The sequence below is a fragment of the Diadema setosum genome, chromosome 4 (genome assembly GCF_964275005.1).
Source record: "Diadema setosum chromosome 4, eeDiaSeto1, whole genome shotgun sequence".
In the NCBI taxonomy this organism is placed as follows: Eukaryota; Metazoa; Echinodermata; class Echinoidea; order Diadematoida; family Diadematidae; genus Diadema; species Diadema setosum.
In genome coordinates this window covers 5,560,759-5,583,515 of record NC_092688.1, presented here as the reverse complement: position 1 = coordinate 5,583,515, position 22,757 = coordinate 5,560,759, and the positions used below count along the sequence as shown (strand labels likewise).

Sequence of the window (22,757 nt, the reverse complement as noted above, 5' to 3'; positions counted from 1 at the left end):
ATATATATATATATATATACATATATACATACATATATAGTTAATTATATATATATATATATATATATATATATATACATATATACATACATACATATATAGTTAATTATATATATATATATATATATATATATATATATATATATATATATGAGGCATATATCTGCAGAGAGAGGGGGAGATACACACACACGCACACACGAACAAAAAGACGCACACACATCAGTACACCAACCTGCACTTGAAGATGACACACGACACGAATCAAAAGAGACGGGATAAAAGGACGAATACGAGAATGACAAATAATAATTAAGAGGGATGTGTTCTTTATGTACATTTTAATATAGACAATGACACGACATTAGAAGCATAGCTGAAGGCAAGATCATGATAGAAATCAACAATACGTCCATTAAGGAGAGCGTTCATGTGTTGTACGATCCTTTTCTCGAATGTTCTCTTGAGTTCATTCAAAAGTTCAGGATGGTATGATGTAGACAAAACGATGACCAATGGGCGTGTTGAATGGAGCCGGTGTGTAGTAGAAACTCGCTTTTGTCGATGAATACGAAGAAGTCTGTCGGCTGCTTCGGGAGAGGAAGTCTACAGACATCAAGGGATTGTTGGCGCCCTGCTGCTTTCGATGAGATGTCGTCTGCTGCAAATTGATGACGTCACTCTCATCGCTGATACGGAAAGTCGACCAGGAATCCGGTGATCGGCTGCTACGAGACAGGAAATCGACTGACATCGGTGAGTCGTTGATGTCGAACTTCTTGGGAGGCGGTGTGTTCTCCTGGTCGATGACATCGCATGTCGAAGATCGCTTTCGCTTCCTACTGTATTCTACCTCAGGTTCTGCGAATTCGTTGTCGATGTGTCTCATCCCGGAAACTGGTTGAACTGGATCGGAAGTACGGGCGGCTCGGCGGGAACGTGCACGACGATTCTGGAACCAGACCTGCACATGGAGAAAAGGACACATTACAGTTTGTTTAGATTTCATGTATAAGAGCACATCATCGTCATCATTATCACTATGATAATGATAATATTACGCTTTACGCTTTTATACAGCGCATTTTCCATGACACATTTAAATCCTGTATAATCATAATTACGTAGACTACCATTTTTGAGCCACTAAGTCCCCTTTATCAAAGAAAGCAAAATTATCAATAGTTTTAGTACTTGGATAAAGCACGATAAATAGCAAATGGGCTCATATCCTTGAGCGCAAAATACACTGATGCTCAATTTTAGTAAGAACATACACAAAGTGATTATACTACGTGGATACTCATTGACAACTTATAAAAATGAGACATACATAAGCGTTATTTACTGGGATAAAACAAAATAGTACTTACTCGAATCCTGGCTTCGGTGAGAACAAATGCTGCGGCCAGTTTCTCTCTAGAAACGATGTCAGGATATCGGTCTCTGCTGAATTCGACCTCGAGTGTCTCCAGCTGCAGTTTGGTGAACTTGGTCGGACGTCGACGACGTGAACGTTCAGTAGAAACGGACGACGACTTGTGGGCGAGCAACCAGAGGGAATCAGCCATGGTCGATGATGACAGAAGAGTGAATCGAATAAAGTGCTCTACGAAGATCGGTATGACGCGTCTTGACTTGCTGGGCTTGTGTCGAAAAGTGAAGTGCAAATTTTCGACCACTGATCTTTACCCGATGAGAGAGATCAGTAATAAGAGTAATGGACTCCTTCTCAAATTGAGGCTTGATTTTGATTGGTCGAAGTTGTACAACCAATCACTAAAGACAGAGGAGATGGGGATTACTCGAAGATGACGCTACTTATGGATTTGAGTCGTTATGAATGCCCGGCGTTTGAAAGCGAGAACAATAGGAAAGGGTATTAAAGATGCCCGCCCGCCTTCGCGTGCTCTGATTTAGAACAATAGCTATGACAATCAGGGTGGTTTTAATAAGTCAGAGGCGGTAGGGAAGACAACTCTTCATAAATTTTGTTGGGAGCCGCAAAGGGACAAAAGACACAAATCTTTCTTTAGCTCATTTAAAGAGTCGCATAGCTTAGATTCTGAACAATTATATTTAGTATACTCAGGTAACAAAAGAAGTAACGTTGATAAATTAACACGTTCTCACTTTCATGACGAGCATCTCAGTTTTGATCATATATTAGTTTCCATGGATCTATATCTGCACATGAGATGTTAGTAACGACAATGACTGTGATGGTATCTTTCCATATAAATTATGAAATAAAATTCAAACCAATTTCTATTGCTTCACGTGCTGTAACAGGTATAAGCGAATCATTATCGAAGTAGAAAATAATCGATGTTTTCTTCTCGCAGACCTGGATGTCGATCCCTTCTTAATCACGATGGACGTTTACACGATGTATATATTTTCTCAGATCAGTTATTCTTTTGAAGAATCTAACATTGGACGCAATCCTATAATCCAGGGATGAAAATACTCAACTCTTTATTATAACAATATCAGAGCACTACGGGCGTTCAGTACATTTCTTGAAAATGTCACAAGAAATTGGACCGCATTCTTTCATTATTTTTGAAGTGTCACAAGCCTGATAATCACTGATGGACATTGTACATCAGGCAGATGTATAGAAAAGAAGTCGTCAAAATCGACCAGTTTCAAATTAATAATTTCAACGCAAATCAATAATTGAATGAAAATATCTCTAATCTTATACTTAAGTAGTTCTTAACTTACCTAGTTACAATTAGCACAAATATATACACACAGACACATCAACACCCACACGCACTAATTCCATTAATCTATGACGCAAAAATAACGATGAATAAGAAAGCAACCAAGAACACTATGAATAGTATACATGGGTAACACATATGTCAAAACGAAAGTGATTATATCTAGTATAACCACAACAGATTTAAGTGCTTCATATGCTAAATTGTGTTAGTTATCTAGAAATACGGTAAATAAACGTATATCATCGTATGAAAACGCCAACACTGGAAAAAAAAATGGAGTTCTTTGAAGGGTATTCTGTCAGTACAGTGGACATGCAGGCCACCAATTGCCGAAGACTGCAATGTAATCACGGTAATAATGTAATGCAACCTGATTGGCGTCGATCGCAGGGGAAGAAATTTCCCCAATAATTCCAGAGATGCGGAACACTTTCGTGCTTTTTTTTTGACAGAAAGCTATTCTACCATTTTCACCAAAGTGTGGACCAGATTGTCGAATTTCCATTATGAAAAATCACAATAGCATGGGAGAGGGATACCCCATGTTATACCCTCCCCAGCTCGGTCCTTTCCCGTAGACTAATATTACACTTTTATATTAACAGATTTCCGAATATTTTTTTTTTTATCATAAGGGTAAATAGCTGTCACTTAAGTTTAAAAAATGCAGAAGTTCCCTCGTGAGGGAGGGGATTCAGGGGATAATCTCCTTTCAACTGATTCTTTCTCCGATTGGTTCCCCTCCATCATGTCCATAGATTTTAATACACTTTCCCCAGTCAGTCATGAAATGTTAGGCCCTACGCTTGCGAGATATTTGCATGTGAATTCTACAGATGCAAAATCTTCCTCCATATTATGCAGGGGCGTCAGTCCTGGAAGAGAAAGGGGCAGCTGCCCTCGCCTCCCATGAAAATATGAGGGTGGGAGTGGGATATGTATAATGAGTGTGTCTCCCCCCCCCCCCAAAAAAAAGAGAAAATCCCGAGATGCAGAAAACTTTTTGGGGGCTTTTCATAAACGTGATAGAAATTGTCTTAGTAATTTCACAAAACGTGCACCAGATAGCTGAATTTCAACTCTGAAAATTCAAAATCTCCCTCGTGTGGGAGGGGATACCCACGCCCTTCCCCGTTAGGTCCCCTTCCGTAAACTTTGTATACTTTTGAGATTGACAAATTTCTGAATATCATTTTAATCAAAAAGCACTACAATTTTTTTTTTCATTACAGTTCTTAAAATGCAAAGGCTTCCTCGCATGGGAGGGATAAGGGTTATTAGGGGACACCCCCTTCCACACCTTCCCCCAGCTATATTAGGCCCCTATATTAGCCTCCCCTCCATGCATTGATTATGGCACTCTCGATCGGGATTGGCATTTTCCAATTATTTCATCGGTGGAAGTGTGCCCGGTCCGATCGCTGAACTGCAATCACAAAAATAAAAACAAAACAAAACAAAACAAAACAAAATAAAATAAAACAAAACAAAACAAAACAAAACAAAAGAAAACAAAATAAAATAAAATAAAACAAAGCAAAACAAAACAAAACAAAACAATTCAAACAAAACCAAACCTCCATCTAGTGCGAGAGGGGGATCCTAACTCCCGGAACCTCCTCCACCACCTTTCCAGCTTGATGGCCCCCCTCCACATATGACACTAGGGACTTACTAACTACACTTCTCTGATACATTTTCCGAATATTCTTCATAAAGTAGACCTATGCAGGAGATTGTTTTATTTCAATTCTAAAAATGCAAAAGTTCCGTCGTGTGGGTATACGGGTCCCTCCCACCAGTCCCCCCCCCCCCCCTCCGTAAATTTCCGTGATGACATAAAACGGATCGACACCCGCGCCCCTGATGTAATGTGATGCTGAATTTATTTACTAACACCCGCATTTGAGACAACATTTTATTGTATGAATGGAACATTATGATTAATATGAACGCTATCACAAAAAGAAAATAAAATAGACCTATATGGCCATAAAATCCCATCTACACTCGGGCGCATCAATAAAAGTAGGCCCTAATCCCGAACTACTGATAATTTTACATGAGACCGATTACTATCATACGCATGGCCACATCATATCCAGCTAGTTCGATAGTGTGTTTTAAAGAATATTTTATTCTTCATCAATGGAAAACATAATTAATATACAAACAACTTCATACAAAATTCTCTGGACCAATTTCATAATCATTTTCATCAATGGATACAAAATCTCCACCAAAACTTAACATCAATTCAATACATTTTGATACACTCTGATACAATCCATAAAAACAATCCATATACACGTCTCTTCTTTTCTATTTTTACACTATACTAATCCCTCATTCTCTTTTTAATTTTATTCCTTCATTACATCACAAATTTTATTAACTAAATCACTAACCCCCCAAAAATAATTTCTTTTCAACACTCATTCAATCCAACTTAAAATATCATTATCCATTGATTGAAGTTTATTGTTAAAAAACCAAAACAAAACAAAACAAAAACCACACCCCCCCCCCCACCCTATACCCCCGTCCATTCTCCCTCTTACTACCCTATCCCATTCTCCCTCCCCCTTCCAAAACCCCCCTCACAACAAAACCTCAAAGGCAACTGAAACCTGTGAGTCCTGCTGACCGTAGAGGTGTATTATACGTTATACAGCTCTATGGTCCTGACATACATTGTAACACATAATTATTTCAGTACGAGTGCATTGGTAGGGCATTTCCTGGTGGATCGATGTGCAGCGCAGACCCTTCGATATCGCTGTTCGATAATCAGACGAGCGGAGAATGCAATGTAAACATCGCTGTGCGGAGCTATTTTCACAGGAATATTTTGCATGGATGGAATGAACCATGGCAGAACTAAGGTATTAAGGGTATTGTACTGTTTGTTTATTATTTAGTTTAACTTATATGAGCGAATAAAGCATTTACATCTCCGACTGTACGTATTGCGATGAGTCGCCGGTATGACTAAGCCAAGCTAGGAGTATTAGTCCCATACGCTTGCACTCAAGTTTGTTTGGTAGTCTTCGATGCTATCCCAACGGATAGCATCGAAACTGAATCCCGTTAAACTACTAGGCCTAAACTAGTACTAGTAGTACTACTACCAGAACTTAGCCCGACCAGACGACGTGTGAACCACGGTCACTTCTGTACGTACAGCGACAGGGCTGGCCTTGTGTATAATCAACCAGAATAAAATTGGACAAAAAGATGTGCCTTTGCTTTGTCTGTGACAATTGTGCTGGTTTGTGATTCACGCCCAAATTTTGGATAAAAACTGCACAAGGAAGCCGAAGTCTCTATCTAGCCCCATACCATATGTAACACTAACAGTAAAGCCTGAAACCGTGGATGAAGTGAAGTGCTATAAACTTAACGCCCTTATATGCAATGCCAATAGATGTTCTAATGTTAGATAACTAATCATGCTAATTGGTATGGTAATGTCGCCTTGTAACATAAACATGAGTCATGACATTGTCATTTTCATTGAGCATTAAGTTGAAGACACAGGTTTAAACTGTTAAGTCTGTGTGGAAATAACTCATAACACACTTAGTTGATGCATGTAGTGGATTATGACTGTTATGTCATAATTTTTTCTGTGATTTTGTTTTTACGCACAGAGTATGCATCAATACATGGAACGTGGCTACCCAGGACCCGCCCACCATCGAGGCCTTCAAGGACATGATTTGGATCCAGACCCAGAATGGACCAGACCTCTATGTCTGGGGCCTGCAGGAGGTCAGCTCCAAGCCCCACGAGTTCATCCAGAGTGCCTTCTCAGATGACCCATGGACCGAGGCCATCTCAAACGTGGTGTGCCCAAAGGGATATGTTATGGTCAGTTCAGTGTTGGTGTCAACTCTGACAGAATGTTTTCATAAGTCTGTCTGTGCATCAAATTATTGTTAGCCCTCTTAATCAGTATAATGATAGTCTCTACCAGAAAACAACCCCCCCCCCTCCCGAGTGTTCATGGTATGGGAGATGAAAGAATGAATTTAGACTCTGACTTGCTTTATTTATCAGTGGCTGTTAGTGTCCTGAAGAAAGTCTTCAATTAGACAATTTACATCATCTATATTTGCCATTGTATGAACTGAAGTCAAAATTCAGTTAGAAACAAGGATATTATGAAACACAATTAAATCACGGAAAGTAGAAAGAGAGGGAAAGATTCATGTAGGACTACCTTTATATTTCTATATTCTATTTTGTTTTTAAATCTGTGTAAACTTGCGTTTGACAAATATTTGCATTCATGTGTTGGCTTCTAAATATATTACTAATTAGACCCTTGTAAAGCGTGTTTATAGATGTCGTATGCAATATATTGTGTTTCATTGATTAATGTTTGTTTTGTTTGTTCTCATCTGATTGACCCCAAACAGATCAACTCTGTAAGACTTCAAGGTATAGTGTTGCTCTTTTACGTCAGAATGCTGCACCTCCCATTCATACACAATGTTCAGACGGCTCTCACAAGAACAGGGTTAGGCGGGGTTTGGGTGAGTATCCTCTCTTCTCCAGGCCAGCTGTGTGTTGAATTTATCAATGAATGCCCTGAGAAGCAGGATCATCTTGAAAGCTCTTACTGCCACCATTTTTACAAAGTGGGCATGGAATGAAAAGGGAAGTTTTTTCCAAACATGCACATGGATTGAATGAATGCAGCAGTGTTAGCAGAACTTATCAGTTTTCTGTATATTTTCTTCATATCATTATTCTGCTGTGATGTCACAAACTATTGTAGTCTTTTCATCCACCAATCAAAAATGGTTTTTAACTGATTGTTTGATTTTCCTCAAATTGCACTGATGTGTTCCACTAATATTGCTACATTTACTAAATCCCTTTAAACATTCATAAAATGTGTGTTCTAGATTCTTCTCATTTTCAAAGGCAAAAATATTCCGTTCCAATTTTATGAGTGCATTTTTAATGATTTTCAAAGTCAGTGCTCTATCCTGGACTATCATTAGATGCATGTTTTGCCATTAATGAATCATTTAATTTGATAGACTTCCAAGCTACATTATTAATTTTTAAAGAGGGCGTACACTCTAATCTGGTGTCTACATGTATCTAATTAACAATTGTGCCAACAAGTGCTCCGTGAAATGTGCTGGAGGGAATGCTTGATGTGCACTTGGTAGGTCTCAGATAGGATAAGTAAGTTCAAATCTACATCTATGACTTATAGCTGTAGGTAATCTGTTTGATGTTTCTTGTAATTAATGCATTTTGTGATATTGATGCACTTGGTTTTACTGTGTCAACAATTCTGTCCAGTGATGCTTGCATTGTGAGGTTTTGTTAAAGGTAGGGGATACCTTTTACAGACCTCCCAAAATTCAGCAAAACATTAAATATGAACCTCAAGGGACTTATTTAGGCCACTGCTGAGAAATTTGGAAGTCAACAGTTATCTACAATTTGAATAATGCACAAAACTCAACTACTCAGTAGTTCTGTGTGTCAGCCACACTTAAGCCTTTTTGTTGCAGTCTTCTGTATTTTTTTATCTATAAACACAAATCTAAAAGTATAAGAGCTGATGTAATAACATCTATATAGAGTGTGTGGCAAGAATGTATATAATGTTTGTAAGTTTTGGTGAACTTTCTTCACAAAATATACATGATGGACACACATGCAGTGCATGGGTCTGCAAAGGTAGCCTAGTAATGTACGGTACTGGAATTTACGGTGAGCCCCGAAAAAAATTCAATTCAAAATCTAACGGTCAATAAAAATGTACTAAATGTTACCTTCCACTTTCAATACTTTATGGAAGTTTCTAAAATGATACTCTCTTCAACATACTCATACTCTACAACTCTTCATTTAAGGCATGCAAATGGGATTCCCTACCTTTAAAACAACATTTCAAAGAGGATATAAATTAAATCAGAATCAGTTGTAATGACTATTAATTGGTAGTAAGGTGTCTTTGTATTTTTGTTTTATACAACATGATGAGTTCTAGTTATTACGGTACCTCTCTGTGTATCTTATACTGTTAGAACAGTAATATCTGGCTTTGTTTTAGAAAAACTGCCCACAGGCTGTAATTTTCTCTTTATTGTAAATATTACCACTGTGCATATTCTGTACTGTTTAGGGACTACTGATATGTATGTTTGCATGATAAATTATTAAAAAAAAAAATGAACATGTTTCACAGATGTCCCTCACACTGTTCAAATTACGTTATGAAATGGGCTTTAGAATCTCTACAATCTGATTGGTCAATTGTCATGCATTGATTTTTACTGATCCACACTGAGCCATGCATCCGGTAAAATCTGAATGCATGGCTCATGTCTCGTACAGTGTTGTAGCCCGTAGGTGTACTGGACGAATGATTGGGAAAATGGTTGTGTTTCATGAATTTACAGGCCCATTTTATAACACAAATGATGCACAAGCCCATTACGTGGATCAGTGAGAATTGGATGCTCTCGTTTTTGGAACAGTCTAAAACCCACTCGCTGTGCTTGTGGGTTTAAACAGTTCCAAAGTTAAACTTGTGCATTCAACTTGCACCGATCCACTCTGTCCTGTGCGTCGTTTGTATACTGTTGCATTTAGAAAAAAACAAACAAGTGGTAATGTATGCATCTGTTTGGCGCTAAATATTTCCTCCACATGTATCTTATACACCCTAGGGCAATAAGGGTGCAGTGAGTGTCCGATTTGACTGCTACAGGAGGAGTGTGTGCCTGATTGCAGTCCACCTCTCACCTCACCAGGATGGCTGGGAGAAGAGGGACAAAGAGTTCCACACCATAGTAACCACGCAGGAATTCCCACAGTGCAATGCTACCACAATACTAGACCACGAGTAAGCACCCTGCACTGTTTTACATAAAAGCTAGTGATTACAAGACAAACATGTTAGACACTCTTATTTGTAACACCTTTTGCTGAAATGATTCAGTGAAGTATGAAGACAAAGATAAATGATTAACACATTCCTTTTACACGATTTTTCCTCCTGTGGTCATTTTTAAGTGAACAAGTGGATAATGATAATGATATGAAGTCTTGTAATGTGCCAATAGCCATCATGGATTGATATTAATGGTGCAGAGAAAATACCATGATTTAGCACGCCGTATCCTGGGGTACCATTGTAACCTGGGGTCTGGCATTGTGTAGTGCCAACTCGTGTTCATTATCATTCAGTTGTGTACTGTTGTCATGACGACTATTTTCACATTGCTTTAATTCAAATTCAGTAAGAGGATTATGTTTCTTTTTTTTTGTATGTAAGATGCTGTATGTTATAAGTAAACACACACTTGATCATTCATTCCCTCAGTGCGTGAATATTAATGAAAGAAACTGACACTGTCTCATTCAAAGTCATCAATAGAATCAGTAAGAATGGTAATTTCAATACCATGTACAATAATATTAAACAGTGAAGATTACAACAGAGCATGTAAATTAGAAAAAAAAAGTTATCATTTGCATACATAAATTGTTGCATAATCACAAACAAAAAACATTTTTGTGCATGATAATACTAACGATTGTTTTAACATATTTTTCGGTAACCCAGGGTACAGCGCTAAAGAAATATAGATAATTCAACAAAAATATTATTTTCATTCGGTCCCGAGGGTACCAAGTATTGCATCATATCTATGAAGAGAGATTTGGGAAAAAGGATCCACTCAACTACTATAAAACCTGTTTATCCCCTCAAACCTTCTGTAACATTGACTTGATCCATCCATGCTCTGTCGCAGCTATGTGTTGTGGTTTGGTGATCTGAACTATCGCATTGAAGACCTGTCGACGGAAGCCATCAAGTTCTTGGCTGCCCCCAAGAAGCTCCATGTGTTGCAGGAGAAGGACCAGCTCCTGAACAGCATGAGACATAAGAGGGCGTTCGGTGGCTTCCAAGAGGGCGCACTCGCCTTTATGCCTACGTATAAATATGATCTGAAGTCCAATGAGTATGACACCAGGTGGGTCTGCAATGATCTTTACTGTAGGTAGAAGCAATTCATAGGTTTTAACATTGTTGCATAAGCTTGATTTATGTGAAGTCTGCAAGATAGATCTCATAAACAGCAAATAAACAGAATGAGGTGAAAAGCCATTGTAGTATTGATATAGATTACATTCAGATTGGAAACATTAAGAAACCCTCAGTTTTTTATCTATTTAGTTAGTTAGTTACTTAGTTACTTAGTTAGCTAGCTAGTTAGCTAGTTATAATTGATATTTTTGATGAAGTATGCTTGGTTTTACGTGTATCGGTATTTCATCTTTCAGGATAGAAATGCACATAGTATTTGCAACCGAATGTCAAAAAGCTGCACTAAAGAAGATATTAGTATCATATAAAGAAATGAAATATACCTCATGTGCAGTGAATTGTACCCACAAAAACAGAAGGGAGGATGATATTTATCACATATCTTGCCTACATGTGATCTATGCTTTTACTTGCTTGCCGTCGTGTGCCTAGTCCAAAGCAGCGGGCCCCTGCATGGACAGACAGGATCCTGTGGAAGGTCAACCGGCGGGCCAGCATTGACCAGAACTATCTCAGCATCAAGCAGCTGTCCTACCATTGCCACTCGGACATCCTCTGGAGTGACCACCGGCCAGTCAGTGCCGAATTTCTTGCCAAGGTGGGGAAGAGGAAGAACATTCCAGACAGACAAACAAATGCAAACAAGCAAACCTATTTGAATTTAAAGCAATATAAATTCAGGAATGCTTTTATATGATTGGAAGCAATATTTCATACTCGGCATTAAGGTGTAATACATTACCAAGTAATGTAAAGAAACAAGCGTACAAGCAAACAGATGTGAATGTACATGTCAAGGGTGTTTAACCCATTTAGGATGGGCTGATTTTGCTACATCATGTATTTCCCGTAGACACTTGCCCAAGTATAATTGAAACTTGTCCTCAATGGGTTAACTGTTATGAATCTAATGAGAAGTGGCTGGTGTGGCTTTCCATACTTATTTTGATTTGCAGTACACGTATTACTGCTGAGGTCTTGCCTAGGTGACATATCAAAATCAAGCAGACAAGAAAAAAAAATGAATCTGCAGCAATATATGAAAACTAAAATTTGCAGATCTGATTGTTACAGTCACCGACATTGTCCAGGAGTAGCGTATGATCATGGATGAGTTAATTCCAAACCCCCCAAAAAGAAGGGTAATAACAATCATAAAAAACATGCTGACAGAAGAGAGAATATTGAGTTAATGGCAAAGCAATATCAAGGATGCACACATTTGACAGAACAGATGAAGCTGATTTCCTGGCAAAGCAAAGGCAAGGATGCGCAAATGGGATTGCTGGCTGACAATACGGCAGTGTTACTGAGTTTGTTACCCCAACACATAGTGCTGAGTTCCTGTGAAGGTGATTTGAGTCATGAAAATGGATAATTCAGAGTTTCCAGGTTCTTATCTAGTTTACGACTTTGTTGACACACAAAATTGTTGTCATGATTTGGAATATTCCATGATCTTTTCTTATTGTCTAGAAATTGTCTGCCTTTGTAGTATTGTGTGCTTCAACGTAATCCATATACCTCTTTTCTATCATTTTCATGTCTCTTTTTTCACTCCTTCACTTTTTTGTTTGATGCAGGTTACAACAGATGATGTCCAGCCTTTGGTGTCCTTTGTCCCGATTGAGTCCTGGTCGAAAGGAGAAGATGCCGAGTGCATCTATTCAGTCTTGCCTGACACAAAAACGAGTAGCTGGGACTGGATAGGCCTTTACAAGGTAAGTCCGGTACTTGGCAAGATTGTGTACATGTGCAAGTACATGTAGAGACTGTTTTAGCTTTCACAGCAGTGAATTACAAGGTCTATATATTTTGAGATGATGTCGACAGCAAATAGTTTTTTTTTTTAACACTTCAAAACTGTCAGAAATGTTCCCCTATTTCAAGGGTCTTTGGATATGGACATGTCATGTTAGCTGTGTCTGCTCAAAGGAAACAAATTGAAATAAAGCTTGAGAAAGTGACTACCTTATATAAGATAACTTCTCTGGTTGTCTCATTTGGCATACATACATCACCCTTGCATATCTACTTGTCATTGAAATAAGAAGAAGAAGAAGAAGAAGAAGAAGAAGAAGAAGGAGGCGGAAGAAGAAGAAAAAGCAACAACATAATTACTAAATTGAAATTCAAGTATACTGGGAATGTGATAGCTGGGAAATTTTACCTTCTCTTTCATCCATCAATATCCAGGTCGGGTTCCACACAGCCCAGAAGCACTATGTCACCTATGTCTACGCAGTTCCTAATGGAGAGAGCAACTCAGGGATGTGCAAGATCAAGTTTGGCTCAGGCTACCTCCCAGAGGACACTTGCACTAAATATGTCTTGTGCTACATCAGCAGAACCATGAATTGTGTTCTTGGCGTCTCCAATGTCTTTCGGGTGAGTATGGAACTTGTCTGTTTTAGAGGGGAAGGACCATAGATTTAGTGAATACAGAAAGACAAGTGAAACACTCAGCTGTACATTTGAGGAAATTTGGACAATCCATTTAAAGGTTATGAATTTTTATAAGTCAGGTGCATTCCATGTGCTGCCCTCTCTAGATAGGAACTCTACAACAAATTGTGATGTCACAGAAGTGCAGCTATGTTGAACAGATATACACGTATCAACACGTTGAGGACGAGTCCCGAGTATACTCGGGCAAGTGTCTATGGGAAATGCATGTTGAATCAAAATCAGTCCGTCTTCAACAGGTTAAAAGAAGTATTATATCATTATACAATTCTAGAGATGTGTTGTCGCAAATTGCAGTGTTCCCAACTAGATAGGGCAGCACACACACCGACCTAAAATTTTGAAAAAATTGTAGGTTTTAATATATTGTGTATTGTGTAGTTTTCTTTTTACTTTCCTTGTGTGTTACACTTATCTTTTTACATTCACCGAATCCTCATAAATGGTTCAGGAAACATTTCTTTCAATAGCTTCTGTAGTTTCTAGGAGTTGCATGTGTGCTGGGGCCCGTTTCATAAAACTTGTCATCAGTGACAAATTGTCATAGATGTGACAAGCTACTGAAATCCTTGCATCTGATTGGCTGAGAGAAACTTTATCATGGAAATGTGGCAGTTGTCACTGATGACATCAGTGACAAATTGTCATAGATGTGACAAGCTACTGAAATCCTTGCATCTGATTGGCTGAGAGAAACTTTGTCATGGAAATGTGACAGTTGTCACTGATGACAAGTTTTATGAAACGGGCCCCAGGTCTTATAATTGCTACTAAAAAGGAATCCAATGTGATTCTTTCAACTCAGCATTGGATATCGACTGGATTATAGCAACAGAGATGTATGTACTGTTTTTGTTGTTTTTGTTGGGAACCAACATGTTTTACACTGCAGAACCATGGAGTTGTTCAGTACCATATACATGTATAATGAGAGTCTGACCAACCCAGTTTTCAGCTTGTGAGTTTTTAAACCTGCGACTGGACAATAGCTGGTCTTTTGACCTAATTGGAGCCATGTTGTTACCTAAAGAGGACATATTATACAGTGCCCATTGTTAACTAAGTTCTACTTAGCTTACTTTGATTATGACATCTGAGCATACACACCAACCCTCAAATGCATAATATCCTGAGTAACAACATGGCACCCAATTCAGCAGTTGGCCAGACTGTACATTAGGCACTGGAGTTGTTCAGTGCCGTATATAAAGAGAGTCTGGACAACTACTAAATTGGACGCCATGTCGTTGCCCAGCTTATTGCGCATTACATGGTTAGCATGTACGCTGAGACGTAAAAATGAAAGCAAGCCAAATAAGAGGTGGTAAACAATGGGCACTGCGTATGAGCGCTCTTTGGTAACGAGATGGTTCCACAAAGATGACGGGACCAGTTTTGACCAATCACAGGCTTCAAAACTCATTAGCTGGAAACTGAGTTGGCTAGACTCTTGTTGAATATATACATCACTGGAGTTGTTACCATAAGACTGCCCTCTAGTGTTAGCTGTTATGTAGGTTTCCAGCCATATCTTTTTCCAGAAAGTTTGAACCAACAATTTCAATAGGTGGCAAATTGAGAATACATGACCGTGGGTTTTACTGCAGTTCTGTTTTATATGGATGGCTTCATAATTGTGAACAAAATGGAACTGACAGAGATGAATTACAGTGATTCCATAGTGTATTTTAAACCTATAAAGGTAAATGTTGCTAGGAAAAAAGCAACTGTGCAGGTCTCATGAGATATCATTTCAGTGGAGTGACAAGTCTCTTAAAGGACAAGTTCACCTTCATTAACATAAGGATTAAGAGAATGCAGCAATATTAGTAGAACACATCAGTGAAAGTTTGAGGAAAATTGGACAGTCGATGCAAAAGTTATGAATTTTTAAAACTTTTTTTGTTGGAACTGCTGGATGAGGAGACTACTAAGGCTCATAATGTCATGTGAGTACAACAGTATAAAGAAAATGTAAAGAAAATTCAACATATTTTCACTTTTTTCGCATAATAAAAGAGCACTTGACTTGCCTCTTTCTAAAGGCAATGGGAATAATATTACCCATAACATATGTCAGTAACGAGTCAAGGGAATGTGTACTTTTTTCAAAAGATGAAATTTTGTGGAATTCTCTTTATATTTTCCTTATATTGTTGTACGCATGTGACATCATACACTGCAGTAGTCTTCTCATCCAGTGGTGACTGCACAAAAACTTCAAAAATTCGTAACTTTTGAAGGGATGGTCCAATTTTCCTCAAACTTTCAATGATGTGTTCTACTAATATTGCTACATTCTCTCAATCCTTATGTTAATGAAGGTGACTTGTCCTTTAATAGAGTAGTCTCTTGGCCATTTAGTATTGTGTTGGCAAGTTGCATAACAGAGTATAGTTTCTCAGAGGGAAGCTAGTGTATGAAGAAACAGTGGGTATTCACTTTGTTATTGTTATGTCATGGTCATTGTGAGGTAGTACTGCTCCCAGAGAAGAAGAAGAAGAAGAAGAAGAAGAAGAAGAAGAAGAAGAAGAAGAAGAAGAAGAAGAAGAAGAAGAAGAAGAAGAAGAACAACAACAACAACTGGTGAACAAAGTTATTGGTCATGGATTAATGAGTAGAATTAAGGCACATCATGCTTGTTATATCTTTAGCACTTTTAGAACTACATGAATCCCTGAAGCTGCCATTATTCATTTGTATTACTTGAGATATCAGCTGTTGCATGAAGTTCATCAGAGATAGCTCAGTGAGAGAAGCTGGGTAAAAAGACAAGAATCTTAAGATACAGACTGGCTCTTTCAATTGTATTTAAACATTTGTTTTACTGGTTATCATTGTCATGAAATCATCCATCTAACATCCATTCACACTTTAACAGTATTTTGAATTTGAATGCATTTGCAATGCACAGATTCTTCCATCTGAAGCAAGCGAGAGACAGCTGCAGCAAGAGACTCAGCAGCTTGCCAACAGTCAATTGGAAACAGCAGTCCAGGCAGGATTTTAGCCCCTGCAGTCCCATCTCTTCCTCATGGAGAAACCCCTCTCCCTTTCCTCCATTTAAAGGAGCTCCTGAGGGGAACATATAATGGTCAATGTACTCACAGTGTGCATCTTTGAGATGACATGTTGTTAGAGTGAACTGCGGCAGGAAAACAAGTCCACCCTTCTGTGGGGTAAGTCAGCTGGAGAAGAATTTTTCTTTTTTTTTTTTTAGTCATAAAAACAAGCTAAGAAAGCAAGAAAATAAAGATGAAATGACTCCTTCAAAAGCTGTATGAGACCTCATTGCAGTCATTCCTTCAGATCTGTAAAACCAGCCAGAAATGTGCACTGATCTGTCACTTGCCGTAATAGACCTGATATTGCCATGATTTGACTTGTGATTAAAATGTGTACATTTTGATGGGAAAGTTTACACAAAGGTACAAGTGTATATGAGAAAATTTATCAAGTCAATCCAAGAATAGTAATAAAAGCACTTATCAAATGGTAACATCGATACGTTATCACTATGACATTCCCCTAATCTTTTTTTCCCCCTTTTTTACAGAGCCTTCTGATGATGAGCAAGATTATTTTTTGATTTATACCACCATTATGGGATGTTGTTCATTAAATCATTATGTCTGTGTAAGAGCCATCACCAACCACATTCATTGTGCAGGGTTAGACTCAAGTATTAAGACGTTGGGTGCCAGGTGACTTGCATCTAGTCTTTTTAAATTGAAATTGAAGCAGATCCAGTGTGTGATAGTGTAAGGTGTGGCTCAACAGGCACATCATTCTTTTACTGAATCATTCTCTGTGTAGAGCATTCCTGTGACAGGTGCTACACCTAGTTGTTAATGTTTGTACTGAGATTGTTGGCCTCTTACATGTACACAAACAATAACTTGTATAGTGCACAAGTCTGACACTGCTGTAGAAAGCACGCCTTGTGCCATATCAGCATACAGTTTTAGAATTACACAAGTATCTTGCACCTTTTTTGATGTGTCATTCATCATGTACTCTTCTGTTTTTTATTCATCCTCCATGAGACATTCCACAAAGTTTTCTTCTTGTTTGATGGGTTGTTGTAGTGAAGAGTTGTACCAAAATTATGCCTGGTCACGATGTTGCCATTCAATTGCTTATACGCAGGAAACAATTTCATCAAAGTCTTGGCAGGTCTCACAAAGCTGCAGATTTCTACACCCCGAACATGAATTTTTTGCTTGCCAAGGTAGACTTCCTGAGCTTGTCAGACTTTTGATAGAATCGAGTTGTATTTGGTATGTGAGAAACATAATAGACAGAGTGAGAGAAGAGAAACTTGATCAAGATTTATTAATTATTAGACACAAACAGTGTTGGACAACTGTTTGGTAAAGTATTAACGTGAACAGGGGCCTATTTTATCAAGAGATGAAATTGATCATACAGTTGATTCTGTTTGTGAGTCTAGGCCAGACTTTGCAGTAGGGAAAGATCAAATCAAATTTAACTCTAGATAAAATGGGACCCACATACCACAAAGATGTGATTAATCAGGGAAAAGTTTATCAAAGTAGATGCATGATTTTATTCCACATTTTCTAGGAAGTTTGATGAGATCCATTGTTATGATACCTCTCATAGAATTTAGAAGACAGATTTTGTATTTCTTGCTCAAGTGCATAAGCAAATAAACCAGTGTTGCATGAAACTGAAGGAGTTGGTGGGGAAATTGCTATCATGCATCAACAACAATATGATCACCTCCATCTTCATCACTCTATTTATGTCTACCAAGTAGATGTATTTAAATCTTCATGCTCCAATTCCAATTTCTTGTCCTCTCTACTCCCAACTAGGAGTCATGTACATAATTGCAATTGTTTGTATCCTAAACTTCCTAAAACTTCACTTTTAATCCATTTTTTGATCATTGGTGAAGTCACATCAATAGCGATGGAAAGATGGCCTGTTTTGAATGTGCAATGGTGGGTTGAGAATATGTGTATGTTTGTAATGTATGTTGTGTAAATATGTGACTGATTTTTAGTGTCATGTGAGTCTTTCTTCATGCATAAGTTGTATGAATTGATAAAATCACTCCATCACACGTGGATTTTTGGGAATTGTGTGCATCATGAACCTTGCCTTGTTACATAGTACGGAAAGTTAAGTTTATAAAACTTTTACATTGTTTGAATTTTCAGGAGAGTTATGTGATTATCAGCATTACTTTAACTGAATCTGTACTGAGAACATAGAGCTGGATCTGGGAAATATCACTGGAGTGAGTTTTGTTTTTTGAATGCTGTAGAATTCCTTTGAAAACAAAGGGACACCACATCTTTTGTTATTTTACGTTCATGATAAGAATGAAGCAATTAACACATTTGTAGCATGTAAACAATACATTGTCTGCATTCATCATCACAAAGGTGATAGGTTGTAGCCATGCAACACACATGACACTTGAAGAAAATGCAACATTGACCAAGTCAAAATCAATTGGGAAAACTCTGCTTGTGTGTAGCCAAATACACTCTGGTTGTGTTTCTTCCAAGAACTTGCATCATATATACCTGTTGTTTGCAAGGCTTTAATAAATCATGGCCGTAAGACTAGAGCTCTGTTTGTAAATTCACCTGTGGGGGCAACATTACATTGTGGGTGGAGACTTACATCCTGTATTCTTCACAAAGAAATTATATCAACTATCTTACTACATCTTACTACATCATATTAGTATTGCTACTATTGTGTTTGCTTGATTAAAAGTTTTGTTCACTCACCTTGGGTAAGGGCTCAAGTTTGCTATTTTCAGTAGCCTTTGTTTGGCGTCTGCCTCGTGTTGTGCATTGTACTTTGAGTCATCCATTAATCGCCCATGATTTTGTTTATTTGTTGTTGATGTTAGTTTCTATTTCATTATCTTCTTAAAAAACAAAACAACAACAACAACCCTTGGCCGCATTTTCAACCAAAGGGGAATCATTCATGGGAGCAAGGATACAAAGCCCCTGTTCTTGTCGAACATGTGGCCCCATGGTAGTCTTGGAGGGACCCCAACACCCTCTTGAGTGAAATGTTAAAGATCAAATGCTGAATTCTGATGAAACTATCTATCTGTCCATCATTGCAGGGGAAGTTTATTATGCCAAAATAACTTTAAGAAGTGAAGAACTGTTCAGTGTAATTAGTTATACGGTTTCTTAAGGCACAGTTGGGCTATTCCGCAGTTACTGTACAGTAGGTGGACATGACATGGATAAAAGAAGTGTGCCTCTTTGTCTTACTTTTTGATTTAGGTATCAACTAATGCCATGGATGTTCACCAACTATTAAGGTCTTTCAAATTCAGCAGATTTTATTGTTCGTATCTATTGGTTTTGCGAGATCTAAAACCATCATTTAAAATGTGCATGTGGGACTGGGGAAGCTGAAATTCACTTGAATTCAAATTACAGCGGGTTCCTTTAAAAATTTTTCCTCAAAGATTTGCTAAAGGGTAAAATATGAATACATGTACATTTAAATACTCTCGAAGTCGTATGACATTTTGTCAATTACAAAAAGGTGAAATGACTTGCGGAATTACTCCGGACAAATGTAACGTTACTAACTGTAACTTTACTAACCATGCTTTTGGGGGGTCTAGCTAATTAATTATTGGTTGAACTGCTAAAAATATTTGCGTGAACATTTGTTATGATGCAATATTTGAAATTAATGCAACACTTTGTTTGAAGTAACTTGAATTTTTGCACGCTTTCTGTTACAAGACATTTATATTTTGTCATGTCCTTTTTTTTTTTCGTAACATTACTAACCTGCCCTTTTAGTTGCCATAGCAATTGTAATATTTGTTGGATTGTATTCATTTTTTCTATATCATAAACCTGGGAAGTATGAACATATTTATAACATGACTTTAACTTGAAATGAATAAATGGTGATTTAGTAGTAAAAATAAATTTATATCTAAATTTGCTTAAATGAAACGTTACTAAGTTATTAACTTACTAGTAACATTGAAACATTGCGGGGATCTAAATGACAAGTTTGTTTTTTTTGTTTTTTTTTCTTCTGAAACTTTTCTTTTATTTCTTAAATTTATTCTACCTCATTTGATGTTCATATAGAGAGTTCAAAACAAAATTCACAATGCTGCAATATTCCTTCGTGTGAGTAGTGATTACTAACTAATCAGGCAGTGTTTCTCATGAATGTACAATAGTTTCCTCAAAATAAGCATGCCTTCTACTACAATATGCTTTTTAATGAACAAGGGTTTGAAGCAGAGTTCTCGTAGTATACTTTTTGATTGAATAGCTGTAATTTATTACTTTCTTCACTTATGCATATTTTTTGTCTTTTGTTTGGCTTTTTTCTTATTGTAGATGAAAAAAATATAGGAACCAAGTACTCATTTAGATGTAATTATAAAATGTCTATTCATGAATGTCATTTCATAATTCTATTTTACTGCTCCAAATAAGCTGTACTTTGAGTTTTGAGAGCAGTTTTGACTTACTAATGGGACTTAAAGTATATTTCATTGTTATTAAAATATTGCAGTGTGAATGGGCTGCATATGAAAAGATAAAAAATGAAAAGTGTATGAAAAAAGAAGACATTAAATCAATTTACCTTAGTTTATACACGTTTGGGTTTTAAAACAAACATTGCTTATGTTTTAATAGGGGAATCAGTTGTAAGAAGTGTGACAATTTGTAAGTTCTTATAAATGAAACTTCCCCAACTTCCGTCATTACATTTTGAATGTTACAATGTATAAGCAATATGACATTGAAAACAACATGTTAAACTGTACTTTATACCTTTTTATAAGCTTGAAGACACCCCCCCCCCCGATATCAATGTTATAATGCCGGTTACTACCAACTTCATACTTTATGATACTCTTTGGAAAAATAGAAATTGTAGTTGTATGCAATATTCTTGGCCCTCCAACTCGGTCTTGACTCAGAAGTAATAACATTTGGGCAAAAAATGAAGAAAAAAAAGATGAAATACTGATGACAAAGACTGATAGATCTGGGGAAATGACAGGAGTTTTCATTACAGAAAAAAAAAAAATCCTTATTCTACAATGTACCTGTTTCCTGTCACGTGTTATTTTTCTGGAGGTTTTTTTTTTTTTTTTTTTTTTGGTTTTTTGGGGTTTTTTTTGGTTTTTTTTTTTCATTTTCTTTCCCTGGCTTCATGGTATTGTTGATGATGTATTTTTCTTTTTATCTGACCTGCATTTAATTTTTCTACCTACGTATGAAGTTATCACTTATATAAGAATAGATAGAGTGTGGTTGTTGTTGTTTTTATTTGTAGGGATGTCTTCTTATTTTCAATAACATTGTTTGTCTACGGAAAACCTTGTCTAGACCATGACATGTGTATAATTAAAGGATTATGAGGATCCTGTGATCTATTTCAGTCTTACAAGCCAGACCAGGCTAAAAGAGCAAAAAGGAATATGTCTTGCCCCCACAGCTGGTCTCACTCAGATCTGTTTAACGTGCCGCCATTGTGGTTTACATCAAAATCTGTCGCTCTAATTCCTAAATTTGCTCGGCAAAATTGTATTTCTATGGAATTGACCACCATATAAATAAGAGCAAAAGCAACAGCCCCTCCCCATCTTATTTAGACTTAGTCAGCCTTGCGTTTGTTCTGGCCTCACATCACCAGGAAGAATAGCACTGTTTATAATCCTCAATATTTAAGAGAAAATCCAAGGGCACACCAGAGCAATGAGATGACAAAAAAGAAAATCTCTATTAACTTTGTTTGTTTCATAAAGCGAATATGTCTGTGGTTTTGACTGACATAGGTCACACATAACCAGTACTTTTTGTTAATATGCTTTAATGTCTTGCCCCCACCGCTGACGGAGTCAAATGCAGAGTGATTTGCCTGTACATCTTAATCGGATCGTGATATGGAATATTTCAGGCCCTCTGTGAAAGTTCGTAATTCATATCAAAATGCGAGTTAACTCTAAATGTGCAAATTCAGGGTCTTGTGGATTCCATGTCCATCGATGGAATTAATATGTACTGCTATAATAATTAGCAGCCGTATAGTAGAAGGAGTAGGAGGAGTGCTACATAGTTGCAGCGTGCTTATGTCGTGATAAGTCAGGTAGTCCAGGGAGGTGAGACCTCACCTCCCTGGGTAGTCAAAACGCAGAAGTAAGCAGCACATAGACGGTGGTTCTTGCAGCTGGTTACACCTTAGCGACGATACACGTCCCAGGCGTTGCTGTAGTATCATTTGTCAAAATCCGCAAGTGCATTTGGTGACGCCAATTGCATGGGGGGTGGGGGAGGGGAAGGTTATTTGGAGCTGGGCAGATAATGAGAGGGTATAAAAGGGACTACACTATCATATGTAAGCGTTACATCACAAATGGACTGTGACGTTTGCTGTTTTTGCTTTTGTTTTGTTGTTGTTTTCTTGCCATAAAG

General features: G+C 37.5%; 3 protein-coding genes across 3 annotated transcripts in view; 2 read left to right on the top strand and 1 right to left on the bottom strand.

Moving 5' to 3' along the window:
- Window positions 1–481: 481 nt before the first annotated feature.
- LOC140227426 (uncharacterized) lies at window positions 482–1,574 on the bottom strand. Its single transcript, XM_072307831.1, has 2 exons — window positions 1,374–1,574; window positions 482–964 (listed from the first exon to the last, which is right to left on the bottom strand). The coding sequence occupies exons 1-2, from the start codon at window positions 1,569–1,571 to the stop codon at window positions 482–484; spliced, it is 681 nt and encodes a 226-aa protein (XP_072163932.1). The 5' UTR covers window positions 1,572–1,574.
- Window positions 1,575–5,522: 3,948 nt separating this feature from the next.
- On the top strand, window positions 5,523–16,300 carry LOC140226786 (phosphatidylinositol 4,5-bisphosphate 5-phosphatase A-like). Its single transcript, XM_072307211.1, has 9 exons — window positions 5,523–5,620; window positions 6,389–6,608; window positions 7,160–7,276; window positions 9,440–9,615; window positions 10,529–10,750; window positions 11,257–11,422; window positions 12,408–12,545; window positions 13,021–13,212; window positions 16,205–16,300. Exons 1-9 carry the CDS (start codon window positions 5,607–5,609, stop codon window positions 16,298–16,300), a joined length of 1,341 nt encoding a protein of 446 aa, XP_072163312.1. The 5' UTR covers window positions 5,523–5,606.
- A 50-nt stretch (window positions 16,301–16,350) lies between these two features.
- LOC140227425 (uncharacterized) overlaps window positions 16,351–22,757 on the top strand; it is a 53,259-nt gene continuing 46,852 nt past the window's right edge. The window contains exon 1 of the mRNA XM_072307830.1: window positions 16,351–16,469. The gene's annotated coding sequence lies outside the window, so the exon portion shown is untranslated. The remainder of the gene's footprint in view (window positions 16,470–22,757) is intronic.

Bases quoted from the DNA above. Each gene is read 5' to 3' on its own strand.
- LOC140227426 (XM_072307831.1), bottom strand. From the start codon at position 1,571: ATGGCTGATTCCCTCTGGTTGCTCGCCCACAAGTCGTCGTCCGTTTCT. The intron at 965-1,373 runs GTAAGTACTATT...CTCCATGTGCAG, and splicing joins TCACCGAAGCCAGGATTCGA to GTCTGGTTCCAGAATCGTCG.
- LOC140226786 (XM_072307211.1), top strand. The intron at 10,751-11,256 runs GTGGGTCTGCAA...TCGTGTGCCTAG, and splicing joins TCCAATGAGTATGACACCAG to TCCAAAGCAGCGGGCCCCTG. The intron at 13,213-16,204 runs GTGAGTATGGAA...TGCAATGCACAG, and splicing joins GCGTCTCCAATGTCTTTCGG to ATTCTTCCATCTGAAGCAAG.